The sequence below is a fragment of the Labeo rohita genome, chromosome 14 (assembly GCF_022985175.1).
Source record: "Labeo rohita strain BAU-BD-2019 chromosome 14, IGBB_LRoh.1.0, whole genome shotgun sequence".
In the NCBI taxonomy this organism is placed as follows: Eukaryota; Metazoa; Chordata; class Actinopteri; order Cypriniformes; family Cyprinidae; genus Labeo; species Labeo rohita.
Window position 1 is genome coordinate 7,517,658 of NC_066882.1, and position 25,298 is coordinate 7,542,955.

The 25,298-nt window shown below is 35.9% G+C and overlaps 2 protein-coding genes across 2 annotated transcripts; both read left to right on the top strand.

The window, feature by feature from the left end:
- The first annotated feature begins 710 nt into the window (after nt 1-710).
- atl3 (atlastin 3) lies at nt 711-18,117 on the top strand. Its single transcript, XM_051127834.1, has 14 exons — nt 711-827; nt 1,885-2,112; nt 2,253-2,387; nt 6,297-6,401; nt 6,492-6,542; nt 8,690-8,746; nt 9,054-9,146; nt 9,247-9,385; nt 11,445-11,572; nt 11,661-11,717; nt 11,802-11,873; nt 12,130-12,321; nt 12,418-12,657; nt 15,939-18,117. The coding sequence occupies exons 2-14, from the start codon at nt 1,909-1,911 to the stop codon at nt 16,005-16,007; spliced, it is 1,542 nt and encodes a 513-aa protein (XP_050983791.1). The 5' UTR covers nt 711-827; nt 1,885-1,908; the 3' UTR covers nt 16,008-18,117.
- Nucleotides 18,118-20,093: 1,976 nt separating this feature from the next.
- On the top strand, nt 20,094-24,652 carry cfl1 (cofilin 1). The gene is made up of 4 exons (XM_051127609.1): nt 20,094-20,245; nt 22,847-23,145; nt 23,286-23,362; nt 23,654-24,652. Exons 1-4 carry the CDS (start codon nt 20,243-20,245, stop codon nt 23,770-23,772), a joined length of 498 nt encoding a protein of 165 aa, XP_050983566.1. The 5' UTR covers nt 20,094-20,242; the 3' UTR covers nt 23,773-24,652.
- Nucleotides 24,653-25,298: the final 646 nt, after the last annotated feature.

Below are 25,298 nucleotides of genomic sequence, written 5' to 3' on the forward strand. Positions count from 1 at the left end.
ATTAAAAGTATGTAATGCAGGTGGGTCAACCTGAGAGGCAGGTCACATTTTCAGTACACCCTCTATGTATGCAATCATTTTAAATGCAATAGTATTGAGCTTACCCGTATCTAATGTATGGTTTTAAAGAGTTTAACTAAAATGTGCATATAAAAGGAAGCAAATAATTATAAATGTATATTTTTATTTTAAATAAGTGCAAGCTAAAATGTTTCATTTTGAGCATGTGCTATAACAAACACCAGAAGTTGCTGTGTAATGCTGTAAATAAGATGTGTTCATGGGTGGATCTTGGTCCTGCCTAAACTAAAAGTAAAGGCTGCCATACCAGTGTGACTCATTGTGGAAAACCTAAAGACACTCCCTAGATATCAAAACTTTAAAAAAAAAAAAAAAAAAAAAAAAAAAAAAAAGATTGACGTGTGCTAACGTTTTTAAATGCATTAGCATACCGAGTAAAAACAAGTGTAAATGTGCGCGCAATGTAATCAGAGAGCTGATATTCAATTCATATTAAAGCTGAGGATTAAAAAGCGTTTCGCGTTTATAAATCACTAGGCTCAATAATATTTACGTCCTCTGATTGGCCCATGAAAACAAACGCCACTTGTCATGCGAGTGTGCTCTGGGTTCTCTTGGATGTTGTAGTTCTTGTGGCCAACTGACGGTTGGAGTGTATTCGAATTCGTCACCCACAAAACTACATTTCCCAGCAACCCGCGCGGTGGGATGTTCTTTGATGGACAAAGTTGTGTTTATTAAAACTGAAACGTTCATAATCTGAAACAGAGCCAGTGGAAGGTCTGCAGTGAAAAACGAAGAATAAGGTACTGGAAATGATTGGTTGCTTTTAAATTCGGTAATATGTAAACCAGCGCAAGACACTTTTAAGATGGCTTACGTTCGCTCTTTCGTCCGTTTCTCAAATACGTTGTCGGTTTGATTGGAACTCTTCAATTCTGGGGCGAGGCGATAGCAAAAAGCTAGTTTAACAGCAACAAGTTTGATTTTATATTGTAACTATATACATGCATCTTTTAAAATGTCGTCAGACGAACAACTTCTGATTCATATGTGGAAAATATTACATAAAGGATCTGGAAGTCATCCAGTCTGTTGAACAAGAAGAGGAGGTGCTTGCACTGGTGTTTCAGATTTAACGTTACTCATGAATATTTACTAGTATTTGATTAGGCACGAACACATTCTGAAGCTACTCTGAATGCTTTTAGTAGCTGACATGAGCAAGTTCATATGTTTATTTATCATTTTTGGCAGAGGTTTTCTGCCACGTTTCTCACTAGTCCACATGCAAAGCATGCAGTACTGCAAGTGTCCGTAATTATTACATACTCTTTTGAGAAACAGCCAAGGATTCTTGACATTTCTCAGCAGGTTTGTCTGTTCTACACCTTTTCTTTTAATCGGTTCCACCTGTGTATTTTGTTCCTCAGGGTGTGTTGTTTCACTTGCATACACATTTGTGTGCAAACTCTTCCACCATATGCAGATCTCATTGGCTTTGACCTTACCACTGCACTGTTGATTGTACTCCTTTGCCCACGAGTGAAATCAGTCTGAATGATTGAAACAATGAGTCACATTCAAGCTGGGGACTCTGTCAGTGGAGAAGAGCATGCTTGAACCTTTTAACTGGCTTGCCACATCGCAATTTCCCAACAAACCCTGCCCTGCTTGCCAACAGGGCCAGTACTGTCTCAATAATGCCTCCCAGAAATGTGATTTAACACACTGTCTTTGATATTTCCAAGCAGATATTAACAGTTAAAGGTCGGAACTAAATGTGGCATGCACTCGAATATAAATGTGCAACCTTACTTTATGGCAGCCAGTAAGCTGAAACGTTTTTATTGTCGCCCGCAGTAAGCATATGATATAGGACAAAGGATGAGGGGTGAACCTGGGCCAGTTCAGATCGTCACAGTCAACAAGGAGGATCACTCCTTTGACCTGGATACAGAAGCGCTGAGTCGTATTCTGTTGGCGCCTGAGGTTCGAGATAAGGATGTGGTGGTGGTGTCTGTCGCCGGTGCCTTCCGAAAGGGGAAAAGTTTCTTTTTGGATTTCATGCTCCGTTACATGTATAGGAAGGTGAGAAGGAAAAGCAATCCATTCAGTATTCAGAATGAATGTAGTGCAGCACATAATTGAATGTACCCAATATTAAGATGATACCTGGTGGTGTGCTACATGTGTATATGTTTCACCCTTTTTTTTTTTGTCCCCTCCAGCCTGGTCAGGACTGGCTTGGGCAGGAGAATGAGCCCCTGACAGGTTTCTCCTGGAGAGGAGGCTCAGAACCAGAGACCACCGGCATCCAGCTATGGAGTGAAGTTTTCGTTGTGCAAAAGAAGGATGGAAGTGAGGTAACAAGCATCCAACAGCTTGCAGCTCACTGTGGTCGTGTGGTCTTATTCAGAACTGGTTTTACTTCCATTTTTTTTTAAATACCAGATACGAATGACTTTCAAAATTGGGTTAATGGTTTTTGAACGTCTGCGTTCTTCCACTTATGCAGAAGGAGCACTTTAATCAGTTAAAGTTGTAAACTTGCAGTCAGTTTTGGAATAATGTTTAACATTTGCTAACTATGCACTACGCACATACACTACCAGTCAAAAGTTTTTGAACAGTAAGATTTTTAATGTTTCTTTTTTTTTTTTTTTTTTTTTTAAAGAAGTCTCTTTTGCTCACCAAGCCTGCATTTATTTGATTCAAAATACAGCAAAAACAGTACAATTTTGAAATACTTTTACTATTTAAGATAACTATTTTCTATTCAAATATATTTTAAAATGTAATTTATTCCTGATTTCAAAGCTGAATTTTTAGCATCATTACACCAGTCACATGATCCTTTAGAAATCATTCTAATATTCTGATTTGCTGCTCGAAACAGATTTATTAATATTATTATTATTATTATGTTGAAAACAGCTGAGTCGATTTTTTTCAGGTTTCTTTGATGAATAGAAAGAAGAACAGCATTTATCTGATGTAGAAGTCTTTTGTAAGATTATAAATGTCTTCATCATCACTTTTGATCAGTTTAAAGCATCCAAAAAAAGTTATACTGACTTCAAGCTTTAGAAAGGTATAGTGTATAATGTTACAAAAGCTTTGTATTTCAGATAAATGCTGATCTTTTTACTCATCAAAAAATCCAGAAAAAATGTACTTAACTATTTTAAATATTGATGATAATAATAATAATAATAAAAATGTTTCTTGAACAGCAAATCAGCATATTAGAATGATTTCTGAAAGAGCATGTGACACTGAAGACTGGAGTAAAGATGCAGAAAATTTATCACAAGAATAAATTACATTTTAAAATATATTCAAATGGAAAGCAGTTACTTTAAATAGTAAAAATAATTTGCAGTATTAGTGCTTTTGCTGTATTAAAATGCAAGCTTAGTGAGCAGATGAGACTTTTTAAAAAACATCTACTAAAAAACATCTTACTGTTAAAACACTTTTGACTGGTAGTGTATTTGTGCATGAAATCTGCTTGTAAAATTATGAAAACCTTAATTCACCAAAAACTTTAACACTACACCTATTAAAAAGGAAAACTTTTTTTGTGTTTTGCCAATACATTAACACAACAGCTTTTTTCAAACATTTGAAAATGGGTTTCAAAGTGCAAGGTTTTAAAACCGATATCATTATTGTCAGCATGTAAACTACTAACGAATTAGGTGAGGTCATGTGCATGCATATTATGTGTTTGCATAGTGTATCTTTACAAAGTGACAGCACCAACTACTGACCTGGCATGCATAATGCAGCGTTTTAAATAGTTTTTGCGGATCTGTGTGAAAGGGGATTGTTTTTTCTGTGTTGTTGTCTGTCTAAAAAGGAAAAACTTTTCTATTTGTAGTATATTGTTATCATGTAAAAGCACCCTAAAATGTATTCAAAATATGTAGGAACAGCCTAAAGTTAATCCACTACTTCCTAATGTTGGGATCAGAAGGAAGGCAATGCAAAGACTGTTTGTCCACAACTTGGCACTGCACAGCATCTTGCTGTCTTCGGAGTGATCTTTATCGTTTGGTTTCTGCATAGGCCTGCATTTGTCCCTCTTGTTATTTACACTACATGCGTGAATAGGTGAGCGGTGCTAAACAGAGAGTGATGTAGAAGCAGGCACTGATCATCATCTGCTGAGGCAGTGTTCAGCCACACTATTACATCATAGTGTGTCACATTGCACAGCTTGTCGTTTTGGCAGATTTGCTTCAATTCAAGCTGTTTTAGACTAAAGAAAAAGTTTTGAGTTCTAAAACTTCTAGAATGTATTTATAGTACAATGACCTCTTATATGTCAAAAGAACAAGGGAATTTTGATTTCTCGGTTCATGACCCTTATAAAACGAGGTTAACAACAAATGTATGTGTCTGAGCATGTCTTGTAAATTAGGCGTGCATTTTGTTTCCCTGTACAAGCAAACACAAAATAATCCACTCAATTATTAGAGAATAAGACCCACTGTTTGTCTTCATATATGCATGTATGCTTAATTCATTGTCTTTTGATGGTTTCACAAAACAACAAACTTGCAGTTTGGCCAGTGTAGTCTAAATGGTGATCCTGACCTGGTTCTTTTGAATTAATCTGTCCAAATTATTAATTCCCTTACAGTGTGAATCATTACTGAATTAGCATCTAAGTTGAACTGCAAGTCATTACTTTTGGTCATATCCAACTTTAAAGAAAATAAATATTTTAGTGTTATGTTATAAGGCTTGTGAGTTTAGTATTACTGACTGGTTCTGTATATGACAATGTGTAGTTAAAGGAGAAGTCCACTTCCAGAACAAACATTCACATATAATGTACTCACCCCCTTTTCATCCAAGATGTTCATGTCTTTCTTTCTTCAGTCGTAAAGAAATAGTTTTTTGAGGAAAACGTTTCAGGATTTTTCTCCATATAATGGACTAATATGGTGCCCTGATTTTGAACTTCCAAAATGCAGTTTAAATGCGACTTCAGACGATCCTAAATGCGATTGTAAACGATCCCAGCCGAGGAAGAAGGGTCTTATCTAACGAAACGATTGGTTATTTTCATTAAAAAAATACAATTTAAACACTTTTAATCTCAAATGCTTGTCTTGTCTTTCTCTCCCTGAAGTCTGTGTATTCTGGCTCAAGACAGTTAGGGTATGTCGAAAAACTCCAATCGTATTTTCTCACTCAACTTCTAAAATCTTTTCAAAATCATCCTACATCGCTGCAGAAGTACCGACCCAGTCTTTGCAAAGTGAACATGCAAAAAAGATCAAACATCCTTAACAAAAAAGGTAAAACAGCGATATAGGACAGTTTTTAAGTTGAGAAAGAACATGAGATGGGTGTTTTTCGACATACCCTAACTGTCATGAACCGGGAAAAAAAACAGTTCAGGCAGAGTAAGACAAGACGAGCGTTTGACATTAAATAGTATATAAATTGTATTGTTTTTATGAAAGTAACCGATCATTTCGCTAGATAAGACCCTTCTTACTCGGCTGGGATCATTTACAACCGCATTTGGGATTGTTTGAAGCCGCATTTAAACTGCATTTTGGAAGTTAAAAATCTGGGCACCATATCAGTCCATTATATGGAGAAAAATCCTGAAATGTTTCCCTCAAAAAACAATTTCTTTATGGCTGAAGAAAGTAAGACATGAACATCTTGGATGACAAGGGGGTGAGTACATTATCTGTCAATTTTTGTTCTGGGAAGTGGAATTCTCCTTTAAATAGACACATTAGAAACTTCCAGTTTTAGTTGTAATATGTGAAACGTTACTAAATATTACCAAACATAGTTAGGATTAATTATTAGTTGCTTCCTCTGAGGTGATGAGAATCATTTAGTGAAATTCCTATCACTACTGGAGCTTGTTTGAGATGAATAAAGAACTGAGTTTGAATGAAGAACTAAATTACTAGTATTAACCAGTGTCAGTTCCCCACAAATTCATTATGACAATTGTATTATGAACTTTATTGCTGTCTGCTATCATATCTGGTGGTTCTTGTCCAGTAAGCAGTCTGCACTTGCACAAGCCCTCATTTCAGATTCATAGTAAGTTTGTGGTAAAATTTTGTCACTTCCTATCAAGATTTTGTCATCTGTCTTTCTGGCTTTATGTGTAATGTGTTTAAAGAAATCATGAAATCACTTTTTCACATTCTTGAATCTCTTCGGCTCACTTTCTCTTTTGAGATTGGAGATGTATCGTACTAAAAAGAGCATTTTGTTTCTCTCCATAGGTTGCTGTGCTTTTAATGGACACACAAGGAGCGTTTGATTCCCAGTCCACAGTGAAAGATTGTGCCACTATCTTTGCCCTCAGCACTATGACCAGTTCTATCCAGGTTTCCATAATGCATCTCTACAGTTTTGCCACAAATGAGTTGAATGAAGACTGGAAATGTATCATCATTCCAATATATATTGTTTTGTAGATTTATAACCTGTCACAGAATATTCAGGAGGATGATCTACAGCAACTTCAGGTTAGTCAAATTACAACTAGCCAAGAATACAGCAGTCTTATGCTGAACTGATTTATCTTGAGATTAACCTTAAATTTCGTTTTGGAAAAATGTCTTTTTTACATCAAAGATAAATTAATGGGTTAAATGTAGATTAATTTAAAAATAAATTAATATAATGTAGTTATTATGCTTACAATATTCTGTGTTAATGTACACTACTGTTCAAACGTTTGGGTCAGTAATATTGTGAAAAATTATTATTATTATTATTATTAATATATTTTAAAATGTAATTTTACATTTGATTTTTGATGCAAAACATCATTACCTCAGTCTGTAGTGTCACATGATCCTTCAGAAATCATTCTAATATATCGATTTGATGCTTAAGTAACATTTCTTATAATTATTATCACAAACAGTTATGCTGCTTAATATTTTTATGGATTCTTTATATAGAAAGTTCAAAAGAACAGCATTTATTTTAAGTTGAATTTTTTTGTAACATTAGAAATGTATTTACTGTCACATTTGATGCAATGTAATGCATCCTTGCTGAATAAAAGCATGACTTTTATAAATCAGCACATGGTGTAAGAAAGCATATTTTCATACTTGACTAGTCAGTGGGTTGTGTAACTAGTTACTGTTTAAGCAGGCCTGTATAATTAGAACCTGATCAGATTCATTTTGTAGTGGCAAAGTCAAAAGGTTTGAAAAGATTTTATTGCTTTTTTTTTAAAGTCTCTTCTGCTCACAAAGCCTGCATTCATTTGTTCCAAAGTACAGCAAAACAGTGACATTTTAAAATATATTTTTAAATTTTAAAATAACTGCTTTCTATATGAATATATTTTAAAATGTAATTTATTCCTGTAATCAAAGCAAACTTTTTAGCATCATTACTCCAGTCTTCAGTGTCACATGATCCTTCAGTAATCATGGTAATATGCTGATTTGCTGTTCAAAAAAACATTTTTTATTATTGTTCAATATTTAAAACTATTGAGTGCATTTTTTTTCAGGATTCTTTGAAAAGAAACATTCAAAGATCAGCATTTATCAGAAGTAAAAGGCTTTTTTAAAATTATACACTGCACTACACTACATTTTTGGGGGGAAATAGATTATTGAAATTAATGCTTTAATTTCGCAAGGATGCTTTAAATTGATTGAAATTGATGATAAAGACATTTATAATGTTAAGAAAGATTTCTATTTCAGATAAATGCTGTTCTTCTGAACTTCCTATTCATCAGAGAAACCTGAATTCTGTTTTCAACATAGTAATGTTTTTTTGAGCAGAAAATCAGAATATTAGAATGATTTCTGAAGAATCATATGACTGGAAAAAATTTAAGTTTTGAAATCAGAAATAAATTACATTTTAAAATGCATTCAAATAGAAAACAGTTATTTTAAATAGTAAAAATATTTCATATTATTGCTTTTGCTGTACTTTGATGAGCAGAAGAGACTTAAATTTTTTTTTTTAAAAAATCTTACTGTTCAAAACCTTTTGACTGGTAGTGTATGTATAAAAGAGCATATTTTCATACTTGACTAGTCAGCGGGTTATGTAACTAGTTACTGTTTAGGCAGGCCTGTATAATTAGAACCTGATCAGATTCATTTTATAGTGGCATGTCCATACAAAAAATGTGTTTTTCTTCAAAAAGAGCTGGACAAAGCACAACAGTAAAGAATATCACAGAGGGTTCTCATTGTGCATTTATAAAATTGAATGTTTTTAACACGCATGACATGCTGAAAAACAACCATCTGAGCTGTAATGCAACAGCCAGTAACTGACAAATGTTTAACAAATAAATAGGATAAATATCTATAACCTTTTACTGCACAAAGCCATCAGAAAACATTGTGCACAGCAGGGGATTTCAAATTCAACTATAATTTATTTCTGCACTTATTATCTGTAAAGTGGAATAAGCTGTTAGGATGCTAAAACCCTATGAGAGAGGTTGTGTCTCTAAATTTATTCTTTTAATGCATTGCCATTAAATTATTGATGCATCTTTGCTTTTAACAGTGCAATAGAGGCCATACAGTATACCACAAGCATGCATTTTTCTTTCTTGTTTTAAATTGTGGTTTTATTCTTTTTGTAAGTTGTAATGACCTCTGTCATTTTTGTGTGCTTGTAGCTGTTTACAGAGTACGGCCGACTGGCAATGGATGAAATCTTTCTAAAGCCTTTTCAGGTACAAACACACCTTCTGATATTGACATTGCAGTCACCTCTGTTAGTTTTAATGTTTTGTAGTGACACGTGCCTTCTGTCCTCGAATTTGTGTTTCAAATTTTTTGGTTTTTACTTGGCATTCATTTAACTTCATGAGCACAATATCCTCCGGGCCTAAAAAGAAACTGGTATCAGTCATTGTCATGGTATTTGAAATCTTAAATGATCATCATATTTAAAAACGGTTGGGTGTCAGAGGGCGTGTGTGTTAAAGAAACGCTTACGTTTTCATATTTCGTGTCAGCTTAACTCTTTCTTGCTCGCAGTCACTTATGTTCCTGGTCAGAGACTGGAGTTTCCCGTATGAGTACAAATACGGGTTTAAGGGAGGAAGTGATTTCTTGGACAAACGTCTGCAAGTATGTGACTAAGACTGATAACTCATGCACGGTATGTTCAGTTGTGTGTGCGTTCATCTGTAGTGATATCTCTTTTATGCGTTTGTCTGGCGGTGTTCAGGTGAACCAGACTCAGCATGAGGAGCTTCAGACAGTGAGAGAGCACATTCACTCCTGTTTCACCTCCATTTCCTGTTTTCTCTTACCACACCCTGGCCTAAAGGTGGCAACAAGCCCTGCTTTCACGGGACAGCTGTGTGGTATTAGACTTCATTCATGTTTTACAACACCTATTACCCAGGGATGGGCACAGATACCAGAGCATTTACAACACAATAATTGATTTTCTTCAATGTTAAAACATTTACACCAATTTTGTGATTTTACAGTACTTTGTAATCAAAGTGCCCATCTCCAATTCTGCCAGTAAATATCCACAACAAAATGACGTATACTACTGAAAGTTTGGGGTTGTTAAGATGTTTTTAACGGTTTTGGAAGAAATCTCTTGTTATATGCTTACCAAGGCTGTGTTTATTTAAGGGAGAAGTCCACTTCCAGAACAACAATTTACAAATAATTTACTCACCCCCTTGTCATACAAGATGTTCATGTCTTTCTGTCTTCAGTCGTAATTTTTCTCCATATAATGGGCTTCATTGGTGCCCTGATTTTTTTTTTCGAAAAATAAAAATTTGTATACTTTTTTTAAGTACAAAAGTTTGTGTAGCACAGGCTCTGGGATGCGCGTCTACGATGCTATGAATTAGTGATGGGTCGTTCTTGAGCGATTCATTAATTTTGAACGAATGTTTAATATGACTCTGAAAGAACGAGTCGTCTCGGGGAGTGATTCGTTCAGTCATGCATACGCAACATCCTATTAGGTTCTGCACTGGAATTAGTTCACCAGTTTCGAGTCTTCAGGTTTTTCGAGTCATTTGTTCATCTTATGGGGCTGTCACGTGATGAATGAACGACTCGAACGCGAAAACTTGTCAGATGAGGTGAGCTAATCATAGACTAAAGACCCAGGTAAACAATGAATTAGTCTTTTCTGTTTCTTATGGCATTATAATATTGTCTTGTTTGTAGTGTGATCAACGTTTGTGTAAGCAGTAGATGTGTTAGAGAAGTAACATAATATTTTAATTATATTTTACTAAAATGAAAGGAATGACTCAAAAAGATTCATTCGGAAAAGATTCGGTAAAATGATCCGAACTTCCCATCACTACTACGAATCACGAACGAAGTTCATCGTCTGTGTACTCCGGCTCAAAAAGTTAGAGTATTGCAAAAAATTCCATCTTATTTTCTCCTACAACTTCAGAATCGTTTGTAAAAAGCATTTGACTTTTTTTTTTCTTTGCGCGTTCACTTTGTAAATATTGGGCCTGTAGTTCCGCCTACGTTCCGCGTTATTCCATCTTTTGATTTGATTCAATAGTACGTAGCATCATGAATGCGCATCCCAGAACCTGTGCTACATGAGCTTTTGAGCTTGAAAAGTATACAAAATTTTATTTTCCAAAAAAAATGATCGACCATTTCGCTAGATAAGACGTTTCTTCATCGGTTTAGAGCCCTTTGAAGCTGCATTTAAACTACATTTTGGAAGTTCAAAATCAGGGCACCAATGAATTCCATTATGTGGAGAAAAATCCTGAAATGTTTCCTCAAAAACCATCATTTCTTCACGACTGAAGACAGAAAAACATAAACATCTTGGATGACAAGGGGGTGAGTAAATCATTTGTGAATTGTTGTTCTGGAAGTGGACTTCTCCTTTAATCAAAATACAGTAAAAACAGTAAAATTGTAAAATGACTGTGAAATAACTGTTCTATTTCATATATTTTGAAATGCAGTGAGAGGGTTGCTTTGGAAATGTAATCAGTTACAGATTACAAGTTAGTAGTGTAACTATTTCAATTACTTTAATAAAGTAATGTATCTGATTACATTTGATTAATGGTAAAAATAAATAAATTACGTTTTAAAATATTCAAATAGAAAACAGTTATTTTAAATAGTAAAAGTTTTTCAAAATTTGACTGTTTTTGCTGTACTTCGGATCAAATAAATGCAGGCTTGGTGAGCAGAAGAGACTTCTTTAAAAACATCTTACTGTTTAAAAACTTTTGACTGGTATTGTTTACATTTGTCAACACTCCACTAATCTGCGTTCTTCTTTGTGTCCCTCATTGTCTTTTTTACATTGCATTTTCAGCCTCATTTTATATTGCCCTTCTTATGTTATTTGTTGTGTTAACATGTTCTAACTCTCTCTAACAATCATCTTTCTGCAACTCTCAGATGTGGATCTAGAGTTCAAGAACCAGTTGCGTGAGCTCATTCCTAACCTGCTGAAGACTGACGGGCTGGCTGTGAAAGAGATTAATGGGAATAAGGTGACCTGCAGGGGCCTGCTGGAGTACTTCAAGGTGAGCTCAAGTCTGGCTTATGATCATCTTGATCTCTGTTTTGTCGAGCTACATTTTAAATGAGTTATTTTTTCCACCAATCTGGCAGGCGTATATCAAGATATATCAGGGAGAAGACCTTCCACACCCTAAGTCCATGCTAGAGGTAACAATGCCATTTTATTTTGGTATTCATCTGTGACCTGTCACAAGATGTCACATTGTTGAATTTATGTTTTGACTCATTCAGGCTACAGCAGAGGCCAATAACCTTGCGGCTGTGGCGTCAGCTAAAGACCAGTACTACAAGAATATGGAAAAGGTCAGTATGTTGGCTGGAATGTGTTACACACTCATATGCACAATAAGTACAGGTCCTTTCAAAAGGTTAGTAGATACAGTGGCTGAATGAAACTTGTGCATTAGTAATAATTAGTAATAAACAAGAGAGAGACAGAACATCGTCACTCATCACTTGTGAACTGTGTGAACTTTTTACATTTGGATTGGCATGTGGCTGCCATTTGACCTTGTCCTTTTTATTTATTTATTTTTCACACATTCCTCCGCTCTGTTAGGTGTGTGGTGGAGATCTGCCTTATGTGTCTCCTGACTCACTGGAGGAGAAGCACTGCTTCTTCCTGCAGGAGGCCCTTCATCTGTTCGCCAGCACTAAGAAGATGGGTGGGCGGGATTTCTGTCACCGTTACCAGGAACAGTTGGAAGCAGAACTAAATGATCTGTGGCAGTCCTTTAGCAAGCACAACGAGGTAACAGTAATGTGAAAAAGCATTGAAAAATAATGTGTGAAAAAATGTCATAACAATACATCGTATTCTTTTCTTGTGCACTTGTTGTCTTTTCAGTCCAAGAATCTTTTTAGCGCTTTCCGGACACCTGCAGTGCTGTTTGTGCTGGTCTGCCTCCTGTATGTGCTGTCGGGAGTTTTGTACTTCATTGGCCTGGAAACTGTTTCCTTTGCATGTGACTGTGTAGTTGGCCTGGCCATGATTGCTATGTTGACCTGGGCCTTCATCCGGTACTCCGGCCAGTACAGACAAGTAGGCACAGCCATAGACCAGGCTGCTGGAGTAATACTAGAGCAGGTAAATGTATTCCTCCTTTAATAAATACTCACACATGGCTGTTCAAAAGTTTGGGATTAGTAAGATTTTTTTCAAGTCTTTTATGCTCATCAAAGTACAGAAAAAACTGGAAATATTATTGCAATTTAAAATAACAGTTTTCAATTTTAATATAGTTTCAAATCTAATTTATTTCTGGAACCTGTGATACTTTTTTCAGGATTCTTTGATGGATAAAAAGTTCAAAAGAACAGCATTTATTCAAAATATTTTTTTTTTTTCTAATGATATAAATCTTTATCCTTGCTGAATAAAAGCATTAATTTCTTTCGAAGAAGGAAAGAAAAAAATTACAGACCCCAAACTTTGAAATTGATCAGATTTATTTTGTAGTGGCATATACACTACCAGTCAAAAGTTTTTGAACAGTAAGATTTTTAATGTTTTTTTATTTTTAAAGACGTCTCTTCTGCTTACAAAGCCTGCATTTGTTTGATCCAAAGTACAGCAAAAACAGTACAATTTTGAAATATTTTTGCTATTTTAAATAACTGTTTTCTATTTGAATATACACTGCCCTCCAAACGTTTGGAAACATCCCTCTCAAAGTGTGGTTTTCAACGATATCAGCATAAATCCTTATAATTTTTTGGTGCAAACACATTAGAATAACTTGACATTATCATTGAAGACCAGCAATAATAATTTTCATTTTGATTACATAATAATGGCAATATATACATGTCAAAGTCAGACATGCTTCTTTGCCAGCTGTGATGCCTGGTTACTGGTTTCAACTTGTCCCAGGTTTTTAAAAGATTTTTGGGTCAGCACACCTTAATAGCTTCAACAACTGAATACAGTTTAGAATACAATGAATTTAGGCCCAGCTTATGCAGAGCTGTAACAGCTGCTAATGGTGAATATTTTGATTAATTGAAAATTTAAGTTTTTTTCTATGTCTAAACTGTTTGTGTAATAAAATTTTTTGTAGTTTGTGTTGTCCCTTATCAGTGCAAAATTATCACAAATTAAAAAGGATTCATGCCAGTATTGTCCAAAACCCCACTTCTCTAGGGCGTTTCCAAATTTTGGAGGGCAGTGTATTATAAAATGTAATTTATTCCTGTGTTTTCAAAGCTGAATTTTTAGCATCATTATTCCAGTCACATGATCAGTCAGAAATCATGTATCAAAAACATGTAGTAGTAGTATTATTATTATGTTGAAAACAGCTGAGTAGAATTTTTTTCGGTTTTCTTTGATGAATAGAACGTTTAGAAAGACAGAAATGGAAATCTTTTGTAACAATATCAAATCAGCATATTATAATGATTTCTGAAGGATCATGTGACACTGAAGACTGGTGTAATGATGCTGAAAATTTAGCTTTGATCACAGGAATGAATTACATTTTAAAATATTTTCAAATAGAAAGTAGTTATTTTAAAAAATATTTCACAATATTACCGCTTTTGCTGTATTTTGGGTGCATTCTAAATGCAGGCTTGGTGAGCAGAAGAGAAAAAACATTAAAAATCTTTTGACAAGTAGTGTATATTGTTACAAACAGGGTTCCTACAGGATTTGGAAAAGTATAGGACAAAAAGCAGAGTATGAAAAAGTATTTGTGTTTCCAGACTTTTGCTCCCATTTAGTTTATATATATATATATATATATATATATATAAAATAGGAAATTAAGAATTTATAAAAAAATAAGTTTATTGCACAAGAGGTCAAACTCAAAATATGACTTATATGACTCCAGTATCAGGCCGAACCCTTCTCTTTGCTTAACCGTTCCATACCGTGCCAGTCAGCACGGATATGGTTTCATTTTCCACTGTGGTGCTGATAAAACTGAACTCTTTGGAATGTAAACACAAATGCGTCAATCGTTGCCTTGGTAATGCAATTGTAATATAAACAGCGATATGGACGATGATCAGATATTTTGTTAAATAACTCTTGGTGCGAAAAATAAAATAAACAGAAGGCGACGACAGGTATAACGTTACCAACAAATGCTGAGGGGAAATGCATGCCAACGGAGACAGACACAGAAGGTAAAGCCTTTCCTAAAAATACCACATTTATTGACAGTATTAATGCATGAGCTATGAACGCAGCGTAACAGCCGTTTACTTGACTGTTTGATCAAATAGCACGCTTTTGCTTAGCACGCACATTCTATCAGCACGGTTTGGCACGGTTGTCTAACCGTGCCAAGAATTCCGGGCCGAGAACTGTTTGTAATTGTGCCGTGCCGTACCAGGCTCAGGTGGAAACACAACTGGAACCGTACCTGACCACTCTAAGAACCGTTCGGCCCGATAGTAGAAAAGCGGCTTAAATGAATTTAAGGTGCACATTTTCATTATGCAAAATGCAGGTTATAAGCATTTTGGGTTTCTTCGTACAGTATACTTGGCACTATATTACATAGCCTCAAGGACCTTTGCCAAAATAAAAAATATACAGACTTTTATGTGCACACATTAAACACATAGGACAATGCACACTGAGCCACTTATTGTGCCATCAGACAATTTCACAATGTGGTTTCTTTGCCTCCACAAAGTATGCGTTCGAGACCTAAGGCCTTAAAAAAGCCAAATTTTAAACACTTGCAAATGCAATGCAAAAGTTTCTTGTGTGCATGTAAAGGCCGGGGGTTTTTTTTAGTTTATTTATTTTAGGGGCTCTGTGTGTTGTCACTTTGAGGAAAAAAAAAAAAAAAAAAAGAGAAAATTTTATTTACAGATGACTTTTATAAAGCTGAAAATAATGCTCTGTGAACCATATGTTAAACATAATCTCAAAATCTACTGAGAGGTTTAGAAATTAGAGTCTGGAAAAGTATGGAATTTTGAAATGGAAAACCGGAACCCTGTACAAAAGTTTTTTATTTTGAATAAATGCTGTTCTTCTTCAAAGAATCCTGAAATCACATGTTCCAAATAAATATTAAGCAGCACAATGGTTTCCAGCACTAATAATAAATCAGCATATTTGAATAATTTCTGAAGGATCACCACTATTTTAAATTGCAATAATATTTTACAATATTAAACACAGCCTTGATGAGCAGAAAAGACTTCTTTAAAAAAAATCTTACTGATCCCAAACTTTTGAATGTTAGTGTGTGTGTATATATATATATATATATATATATATTTAAATATAAATAATAATAATAATAATAATAATAATAATATTATTATTTGTTTTTTTTTTGTTGTTGTTTGTTTTTTTTAAATAAAGATCTAACTTGTCTAAATACTATTTCTTTTTCCCAGGCCACAGATGTGTTAAACAAGACAAGAAACCAGTCTCAGGTGGCTGCACAACAGAAGAAGACAAGATAGCTTCTCCGTCATACCGAAGATGCCAGAACGAGATGTAAACTGCACAGATGCGACCAATAATGTTACCAAATAATGCACACCTCCAAACATAGCACTTAAATTTCTACTTCTAATGCAGGTTGACTGATTTTGTCAGAATATCTTAACGCAGATTTTTAAATATCAACACAAATATGAATACAAGACCAAATATCACAAAACCAGCAGCTGGTTTTTCAGGGACCGGTATAGATTTAGCACAAGGGCTAAACTCTTCTGTATTGATACGTTTACAGTTATTCATTCCAGTACAGCCAAAGACATCCTCCATAACAGGTCAGGGTTGTATAATGTTTAGATTGCACTTGTATTGCACTCTGTAGACATGTTATCTGTTCTCTTAGCCAAGAACACCTTTGCACATAGACTGCCATTACTTCATTAAGGCTTGAGCTTGATAAGATGTTTAGTATTAATATATCATGTGACCTGTGCAAGAGCTTTGTTCTATGATCTTTGTACCAAATTGTGGCCTTCTATGCATTCCATCTTGTATGCATCCATGTATGGTTTATATGGGACGTTCTGTTGTTTGTATTGGGTTTCGTAATCGGGGAAACAAACATATATTATTCCATCCCAATGTTCTTGAGTGCTGGACTGGTTCTGTTCACTTCTTCTTAACTGCTGGCATGTTATTGGGTGTTCAAAACCATCCTGACACTGTCATTAAGTTGGACTGAAAGTTTTGATAGAAAAGCTAATATCAACAGTGTCTTGAGGAAAGCTCGGCCATTGTGCACTCTTCTGTTTTCAGGTTCATATTTGCATATCATATTAGTAAACGCTTGATTTGATTCTGTTATTAGAGTGGTTTGAACACTGCTGCATCTTACGCCTTTCCGTTTTAATTTGTCACGACATTTCTCTTATTTCATGTATGATGTGGTGGTGAAATAGCACATTTGGAGAATTGTGTTTTACATACACTACCAGTCAAAAGTTTTTAAAGAAGGCTCTTCTGCTCACCAGGCCTGCATTTATTTGATCCAAAATACAGCAAAAGCAGTGATATTGTGAAATACTTTTACTATCTAAAATAACTGCTTGAATCTATTTTAAAATGTAATTTATTCCTGTCAAAGCTACATTTTTAGCATCATTACTCCAGTCTTCAATGTCACAGGATCCTTCAGAAATCATTCTAATATGCTGATTTGCTGTTAAATAAATATTTGTTGTTATTATTATTATCAATATTTAAAACAGTTAAGTACATTTTTCAGGATTATTTGGTGAATAAATCCAAAAATCAGCATTTAATGAAATAAAAAGCTTCTTTTGTAACATTATACACTACACCATTCAAAACCTTGGAGTCAATATAAATATATATATATATACATATATATATATATATATATATATATATTATATAGAAATTAATACTTTTATTTAGGAAGTATGTTTAAAGTTGATCAAAGGTGATGATAAAGACATTTATAATGTTACAAAAGATTTCAGATAAATGCTGTTCTTCTGAACTTATTCATCAAAGAAACCTGAAAAAATTATACTCTGCTGTTTTCAACAAATGTTTTCCGAGCAGCAAATCAAAATATTGGAATGATTTCTGAAGGATCATGTGGACTGGAGTAGTGATGCTAAAAATTCAGCTTTGAAATCACAGGAATAAAATACATTTTAAAATGCATTCAAATAGAAAGCAGTTATTTTAAATAGTAAAAAAACTTCAAAATGTTACTGTTTATGCTGTATTTTAGATCAAATAAATGCAGGCTTGATTTTCTTTAAAAATCTTACTGCTCAAAAACTTTTGACCGGTAGTGTATGTGAGTAGCTGAAGGTTTTTTCAGGTTTTCAAAGACAATGAAAATAAGCATATGTCCCCGAAGGCATGTCTGTAATGTGTATCCGTGGCGTTTTTCTTTGTTGCATTCCACCAGAGCCTCACTTGAGGCTTTCAATGTGTATCTTCACTTTGTTCAATAGAGTGGACCTGCCTAAACTGACCCAACAGGGATTATTCTTTGTCCCTGTATATCACTTTTACTGTTACATACACTTTATACAGTATATCCCAAAAATAAAACTATAAGCATGCCATACACTGACGGGTCTGGTTTGTATACAGTCGAAGGCAGAAATGTGAAGAAGAGTCAACATTTGTACACTAGGTGTCAGCATTGATTTAAACGGACGGAGAGAGCATTTCACCAAGCACCGTGGCCACGTTTTGCACATCCGTTCGTTTGTATGCTTGAGTCTACAAATGAACGAGTAAACGCGATCTTTAATTCATCATTTGTTCACTGCAAACTATAGATGATAAAGGTTATTCTGTCCTCTTTGGTGAGCCGGACGTGTTCTTCCTCCTTTTGCAGTTTCATTCTTTGCTGCTGTGCACCGCTCCCTCTAGCGCGGACTGTGTGTATTTTTCCTATAGAAATGAAATGTCCTTGTTTCCTTATATGGCGATCGGAGTCGCGAGCCGCCTGATGTGCGCGGCTTTGGCTGAAGCGCGCTCACGACTGTCACCATTTGCTTCCTTATTTGGAAGCGAGTTAAGCGAACCTTAAAAAGGGGCAGAGACAAACACAAAGGGTTAGACTCAGACGGCAGCGTGCCCTACGAGGCGCTAACGAATATTGCAATCGGTGTAGCATGTGTTCAGTGCAGAATTTTGGTAGTGTAAAAGCACTTTCCATGTGACGTTGCCATGTATGGGGCAGAGAACGCCATCACATTATTTATTTAATGTATTGAAATAAATGCAAATGCATTATATATATATATATATATATATATATATATATATATATATATATATAATTATATTATTATATTAAATAAATTCTAATATATTATAATAATAATTGATTTTACATTTTTATTTTTAAAGAATATGTTTAGTTAATATTTGCAACTGTGTAAAGGCGACACATTTTTAGTGTACTGTTAAAATAAAAAGGCAAGACACTGCAGGTGAATAGGTAATAGATAATTGCAAACATGTTTTTGTATTACAAGTTTTCTAAAATGTTTAAAAATGTTCTAAAAATGTTTCAAAATTCTTGTTTTTATTTTTTTGACATATTAGTCAAATCCCAGGTAGTGCATATAAGTCTGTGTATAAACATCTGACAGACATCTGTAAGATGTCAGTTTTATGTACATTTTTAATCATAAACATCTTAAAGACATCTAATAGACGTCTATTTGACATCTGATAGGAAACGTCCAATAGACGTATTGCAGATGATCAAACGCTAAAAAATACGTCTTGCAGATGTAAAAGCGAACGTCAAATAGACATCTCAGAGATGTACGTGTGCTATCAGGGATGTTTTTACAGAGGGAATTTTGGGTATCTCATTTTTGCCACTCCATAATTCAGAAAATACCTGATAGTACACGTGCATCTCAGATACGTCTATTTGACGTGTTTGCTCATCTGCAAACGTCTATAGGACGTTTCCTATCATATGTCAAATAGACGTCGATGTCTTTAAGATGTTTATGATTTAGAATGTATGTAAAACTGACATCTTACAGACATCTTGCCAACGTATGTGTCCCATCTGTATTTTCCCAGTTTTGAGGGGAATAAAATGTTGTATATAATCAAGCAAATTATATATCTGTAAAAACCTTCAGGATATAGACAGGAATAAAAAACAAAGTTTGGTGGGTGTAAGTGCTACTGAAATAGAGATTTACAGCTCAGTGTAGGAGAAAAAACTAATTTGGAGTAAACAACCTTTAAAAATATGTATTGTAATTAAAATCTATTGACACAAATAGATAAAGTGCTATAAAACAAACACTTAAACAATGTCTTTTGGATGTTTTCTTTCTACTAGTCTGAAAAAACACTATGAAAAAAACCCAAAATCTCAAACTTGCATAAACACGTGCATGAAAAACAGTGTTTTTTGCCTGCAGTGTCTCCCATATTTTTTTATTTAAATCCTTTAAACCCACATATAATAATTTTTCAGTGCCTGTCAGCGCACTACTAACAACAGTGAATGTATTTGTTTTATGCATAGCAGAACTCCAGCTCCCATAACACCCCTCAAAAAGCGCGTGACAAGCACGCTCGTCCCCATTCTGCTGCACGGCCACGCGCAAAAGGGCGCGCCCGAGTGTTGTATCAAGTGTGCGAGACCGAAGGACTGCATCACAGCTCATTCAATTCCTATCCAGACGCCGACTAGCAAAGAGACACAACCATGGTATGTCTGCATTTAACTAATACTAACACAATTGACGGCTACTTTCGAGAGTTTAATGACTAGGTTTGTTGGTTTTTATTGTGAATAAATAATTTGTGAATCAAATCTGTCAGTTACCCCTCCTCCGACTAATAGCTGCAGGCTATGATAAGTGCCGTGAATTGTAAGAAAACCGCAAACCGGTTTTCGTTGGCTTGCGTTGCCAGTGTGCTTCAATCGTTTTTATTAACACGCGCGATTAATCGCGCGATTCTCGACGGTTTGATTACGCGTGGCCTTCAGCTATTCGGATGCGATGAGATTGGCAAAAATGAGACCCAAAAACAACTGGCGCCATTTCCCCGCTCAGCCTCCTTTATTTCCGTGAGTCCAGGCCCAGGAAAGGCCTTGCTGCTTTTCATCACACGCTTCCTTACAGGCCCCATCGCTCACATACTATCACATCGCACGGGAATATTATGAAAGGCTGTGAATAAACCGATTGCCTGCGTATGCATTCGACTGCGTTTTTTCGCCGGCCAGATGAAGCGGTTTCACGACTCTGTCCTTTGTCTCAACACGGCCATCCGTCACAAAACACTATTGCTCGGGTTTGCCGCACCGTTGAGAATGCGGGCGTGTTTAAAAACGTTGATTATTCCTTTTTAAATTCGAATCTTCGAATGTTCATACAACGCTATTCGCTTTTAGAACGCGTTAATTTTGCGGATATTTGGAACACATGCACGAACACTGCATTCGTGGCCCCACCCTAATTCTTGATGCACAGATGGTGTTGGTTTATTTCTTTGACCAAAAACAGTAAGCTCGACTGGGAAGGTGTGTTAGGTCGATTGCAACTCTATTTCAAACGAATATTTGAGCTGAGTGGAAGGAAGCCATGTATAAAATCCGTTAGTTGTGCATTTGCGTATCATCAGGCGGCGTGTGCAAGATTACCAACGTACACTCTTCCTGGTTAGACGTAACTTTGATGAGCAGTCGCGTAACTGACGTTTTATCTTTACTCGACGCGTTTGTTGCTGTTCGTCTTCATAATTATATTTTGTCTCTGACGTTTCTCTTGCGTATGACGTGGTTATTTAATAGAAAGTGTTTTGCTTCCTATTTAGCGTTTGAGCTGCTGCTTTCATTGACTTGTTTCTGTAGACAGACTTAAAAAAAAAAATACTTGTGAAATTGTTGAGGGGAAATGGTGCTCGTGCCGCGTGTAGGCTGAAGGAAATGCCGGTTCCGGTGCAACCAGTCTCGGCATTCTAGTCGACGTCACAGGCCATAGGTTACGTCAAAATCACTTTTCGCTAGAGGCATGTGACCAAAGGCCTTATACAATAGCATTTTTCTTTAAACTCTTGATTTGAGCACTCACGACGTCACATTTCCTGTATCACAACGCTTACTCATTTCTCACTGTGGGTTTCACTTCTCTGTGAACGTGGATGATTTACCAGCAGCATTAGTGTCCTTGTACTTAAACTTTGGACTTTATTTTGCACTTTAATATTTTATGACACTAGATGACTTAGATTAGGGTGGGAATGCTTCTTGAAGATCTAGACTCTGCGTTTACTCGTTTAAAACAAGCATCTGTAGTTAAACAAAAGAAACATTTATGTATTACCTAAAACTTTTTAGCCAAAACATGGACTCCCTTAAATTCATTATGGTTCGTTGGTCAAAAGGTGTGGGAATCCTAATTGTCCTTTGGACCTTTATTTGCGAGCGTGTTACGTAATGAGGCATCTTAACGTGTTTCTCTCATTCACACCTTAAGCAAACCCGGTTCCACCCATTAGACTTTCGTTTCCTGTAAGTGGGGCTTCTTGCAAGGCTCCTTGTGTCCATGTCATTCAGAAGCTTTAGAAACGCAAGGTTCAGGTTTCTAGCCTTTTAAAGGGTTTTCTCATTGCTCACGGTATAATCTTAAGAACTGAAATGTTGCATGTCTGGTTATGGCAATGCAGCGTGAGTCACTGATCCACGTTTCTAATGGAAATCAGACGACCTGAGTAGGTTTATGGGACTTGTGTGACCGAGGCCATTTTGATTTTTCACAGAAGAATCGTTGTTTTGACGTGACTCTTGTGGCATTTGCATTCGTTGAGTAATTTTATACATATTTAATGATCTATCAGGACAAATCTCATCAGTTCTTGTGAGGAAGTGCCCAGCCTTCCTTCTGTTCAAATGTGTTCGAGCCTATCCGAGGTGTCACGTGACCAGCAAAGAATGGTGCCTTGTTTAAATCGGCTATTTCTGGGAATAAAAACCAAATCCCTGCAATGATGTTTTATATTTAAGGTCTTTTGCATTGCCTCTCGTTTCACTGCCACACTGTTCCAAGTGTGTGGTCCTGTTTCTCCTACGTCAGGGTTTTTTGTTTAGTCACTGCCATCTTGCGTAGCAAAACCTGCCGGCCTAGTAGTTTGGAGGTCCAAAACGATCCAGTTTTGTCAAAAAAAGGCAGCCAGTTTAACTAGAACAGAATTCTGTCTTTGCACCCACACATTCACGCATCCTTGCTCATCGGCTCACTCACTTCCCTCTATTCAGACGGGCCCTGCATGTGACCTTATCCTGTGTGTGTTTGTGTGCTCGCAGGCCTCCGGGGTTACAGTGGAAGAAAATGTGTTGACGGTCTTCAATGAGATGAAGGTCCGCAAGGCTCACGCCAATGAGGAAGAGAAGAGCAAGAGGAAGAAGGCTGTTCTCTTCTGCCTGAGCGAGGACAAGAAGCATATCATCATGGAGGAGGGCCAGGAGATCCTGCAGGGAGATGAAGGAGATCCCTACCTTAAGTTCGTCAAGATGCTTCCTCCTAATGACTGTCGCTACGCTCTCTACGATGCCACGTATGAGACTAAAGAGACCAAGAAAGAGGACCTGGTTTTCATTTTCTGGTAAGTCTTAAGAGCATCTACATGTGTGCTTGCAGCTCTGGTCTTCAGGTGTGTTTGATCAGGGTTGGAGCTGAACTTTGCTGGAAGGTGCATCTACAGGAACCGTATTTCTTAATCTGATCTCCTTTTGTATTACACAGGGCCCCAGAAAGTGCCCCACTTAAAAGCAAGATGATCTACGCCAGCTCCAAGGATGCCATCAAGAAGAAGTTCACAGGTAATGTTGAAAAATGTTGCATGTATAATATTTACTTAACTCTCTAACTGTATAAATGATCAGTTATAGATAATGAAACTGAAACTATAAAACATGTTACATGCTTGAAATAAATGCAGAAGTTTAACTAAAATTAAAAATGGGAAGTGCATTTAAGATATTAGCTATAATAGCTAAATGATGCTAAAATAAGTGTAGAAATATTAACTTATTTAGAAATTTAAAATGTGCATGCATATGTGTGCAATTGTCATATCTGTGAGTTGTAACATTTATTTTTATGTTTCGCAGGTATCAAGCACGAGTGGCAAGTGAACGGTTTAGACGATATCAAGGACCGAAAGACCCTTGCTGAGAAGCTCGGGGGAGCATCAGTGGTGTCTCTCGAGGGCAAGCCTCTAAACGATTGAGGCTGACACATTTCAGGGGTTAGCTGTTCATTCCGACATTGGTGGGGCAGATGGGCCGGCATGACTGTTTGTGGGCCACGGGGTGGGTTAAATGCGGGTGGGGGGAGGGTTGGGCGAAAGTGACAGTTTCCAAACTCCACACATGACGAAAGATGTAGGCTGTCATTCCAGTTCACACATACAATGATCAAGAACAAAAACATAAGAGAAAAAAAAAGATCTTAAAAGACAAAAACCAAGGATGATGATTATAAAAACAAAGTAATATAACTGTAAATGTGTACTGGCAGGTTTTTGTTCTTTCTGGGTTCCATTAGATTGTTGAAAGGAAAGACTGAGACAGCAGCCGTTACAATTCAGCTATACAACATACTGTTTGTTCTTAAGATTTAAGAATTTTTTTTTTTTTTTTTTTTTTTTTTTTTTTTTTGCCAAACGTCTAGTTAAGTTTTTTTTTTCTAAGTATGTGTGTTGTTGAAGACTAGGTGTAATACAAAATTGACTCCAAAATCACACACAACGTTATCGGACCATTCTGGGAACACAATTTACTCTCCCCTTCCCTCTTTTTGTTTTATTTTGAGCTCACAAGTCGTTTTAATGATTTAATGATTCCATCTGATTTAAATATTTCCAAATGTAATTCAAAAACTATGGCACTGGTGTCAAGAAATTGTACACATTCCTTCTACCTGTAAAATCTGGGACCTAGTGAGTGTGCGGTCTGTTGATGATGAATTGGATTGAGTGGATTGATGGACATATGAAGTTTAGATGGAGCGATATATTCGGGCAGCCTGTGTACAGAGCTTTGATGGATATTGGTCAGTGGATGTTTTGTATCGTCTCCTTATCTCTAATAAAAAAAGCACTAAACAACTCTGCTGTTTCTTCTGTTTGATGAATCCTGTGTTTATTTTATCTAATTTTGCTCTTAATATTAGAATACACGTTGATCTTTTATATTGATTTATAGGTATTTGCTTACATGTGTGTTTGGATATTCTGCATTTGTTGCTGTTTTATCAGTGTTCAGCATGGTTTATGCACTGAAATATGTGATGGATTGCAAAATTCATAAAGTTTCAATTGGATCCAAACAAAGTGACTCTGATTGCTTTGTCATCCTCCCTATGGATTTAACGGGTGGCTGTGTTGGGATAATATAATATTGTGATAATGTAGTTCAATAGACTACAGGCTAATAATACAAATAGCTGTTTAATAAAGATTCAGTACAAATTTAATTATGATTTCAAGGTAATGGCAACAAACTGATTTAACATCAACTACATTAGAAGCCATAATAAAATACAGTTCCAATAACAGAAACTCTTCACTGAATTTGTTTCTGAACAGATTAGTTAAATGTGCAAATATATATATGTTTTTAAACGTCCATTTTGCATCTCCACCTTTTTCTTCCCTTAAGAGTCATTAAGAGTTCATTTTATGGGTCTGACTTCCGGTCTCATCCGTGTCCAGCTATTTTTAGCTGCTCAAAACACCTTGCTTTGCTGCCTAAT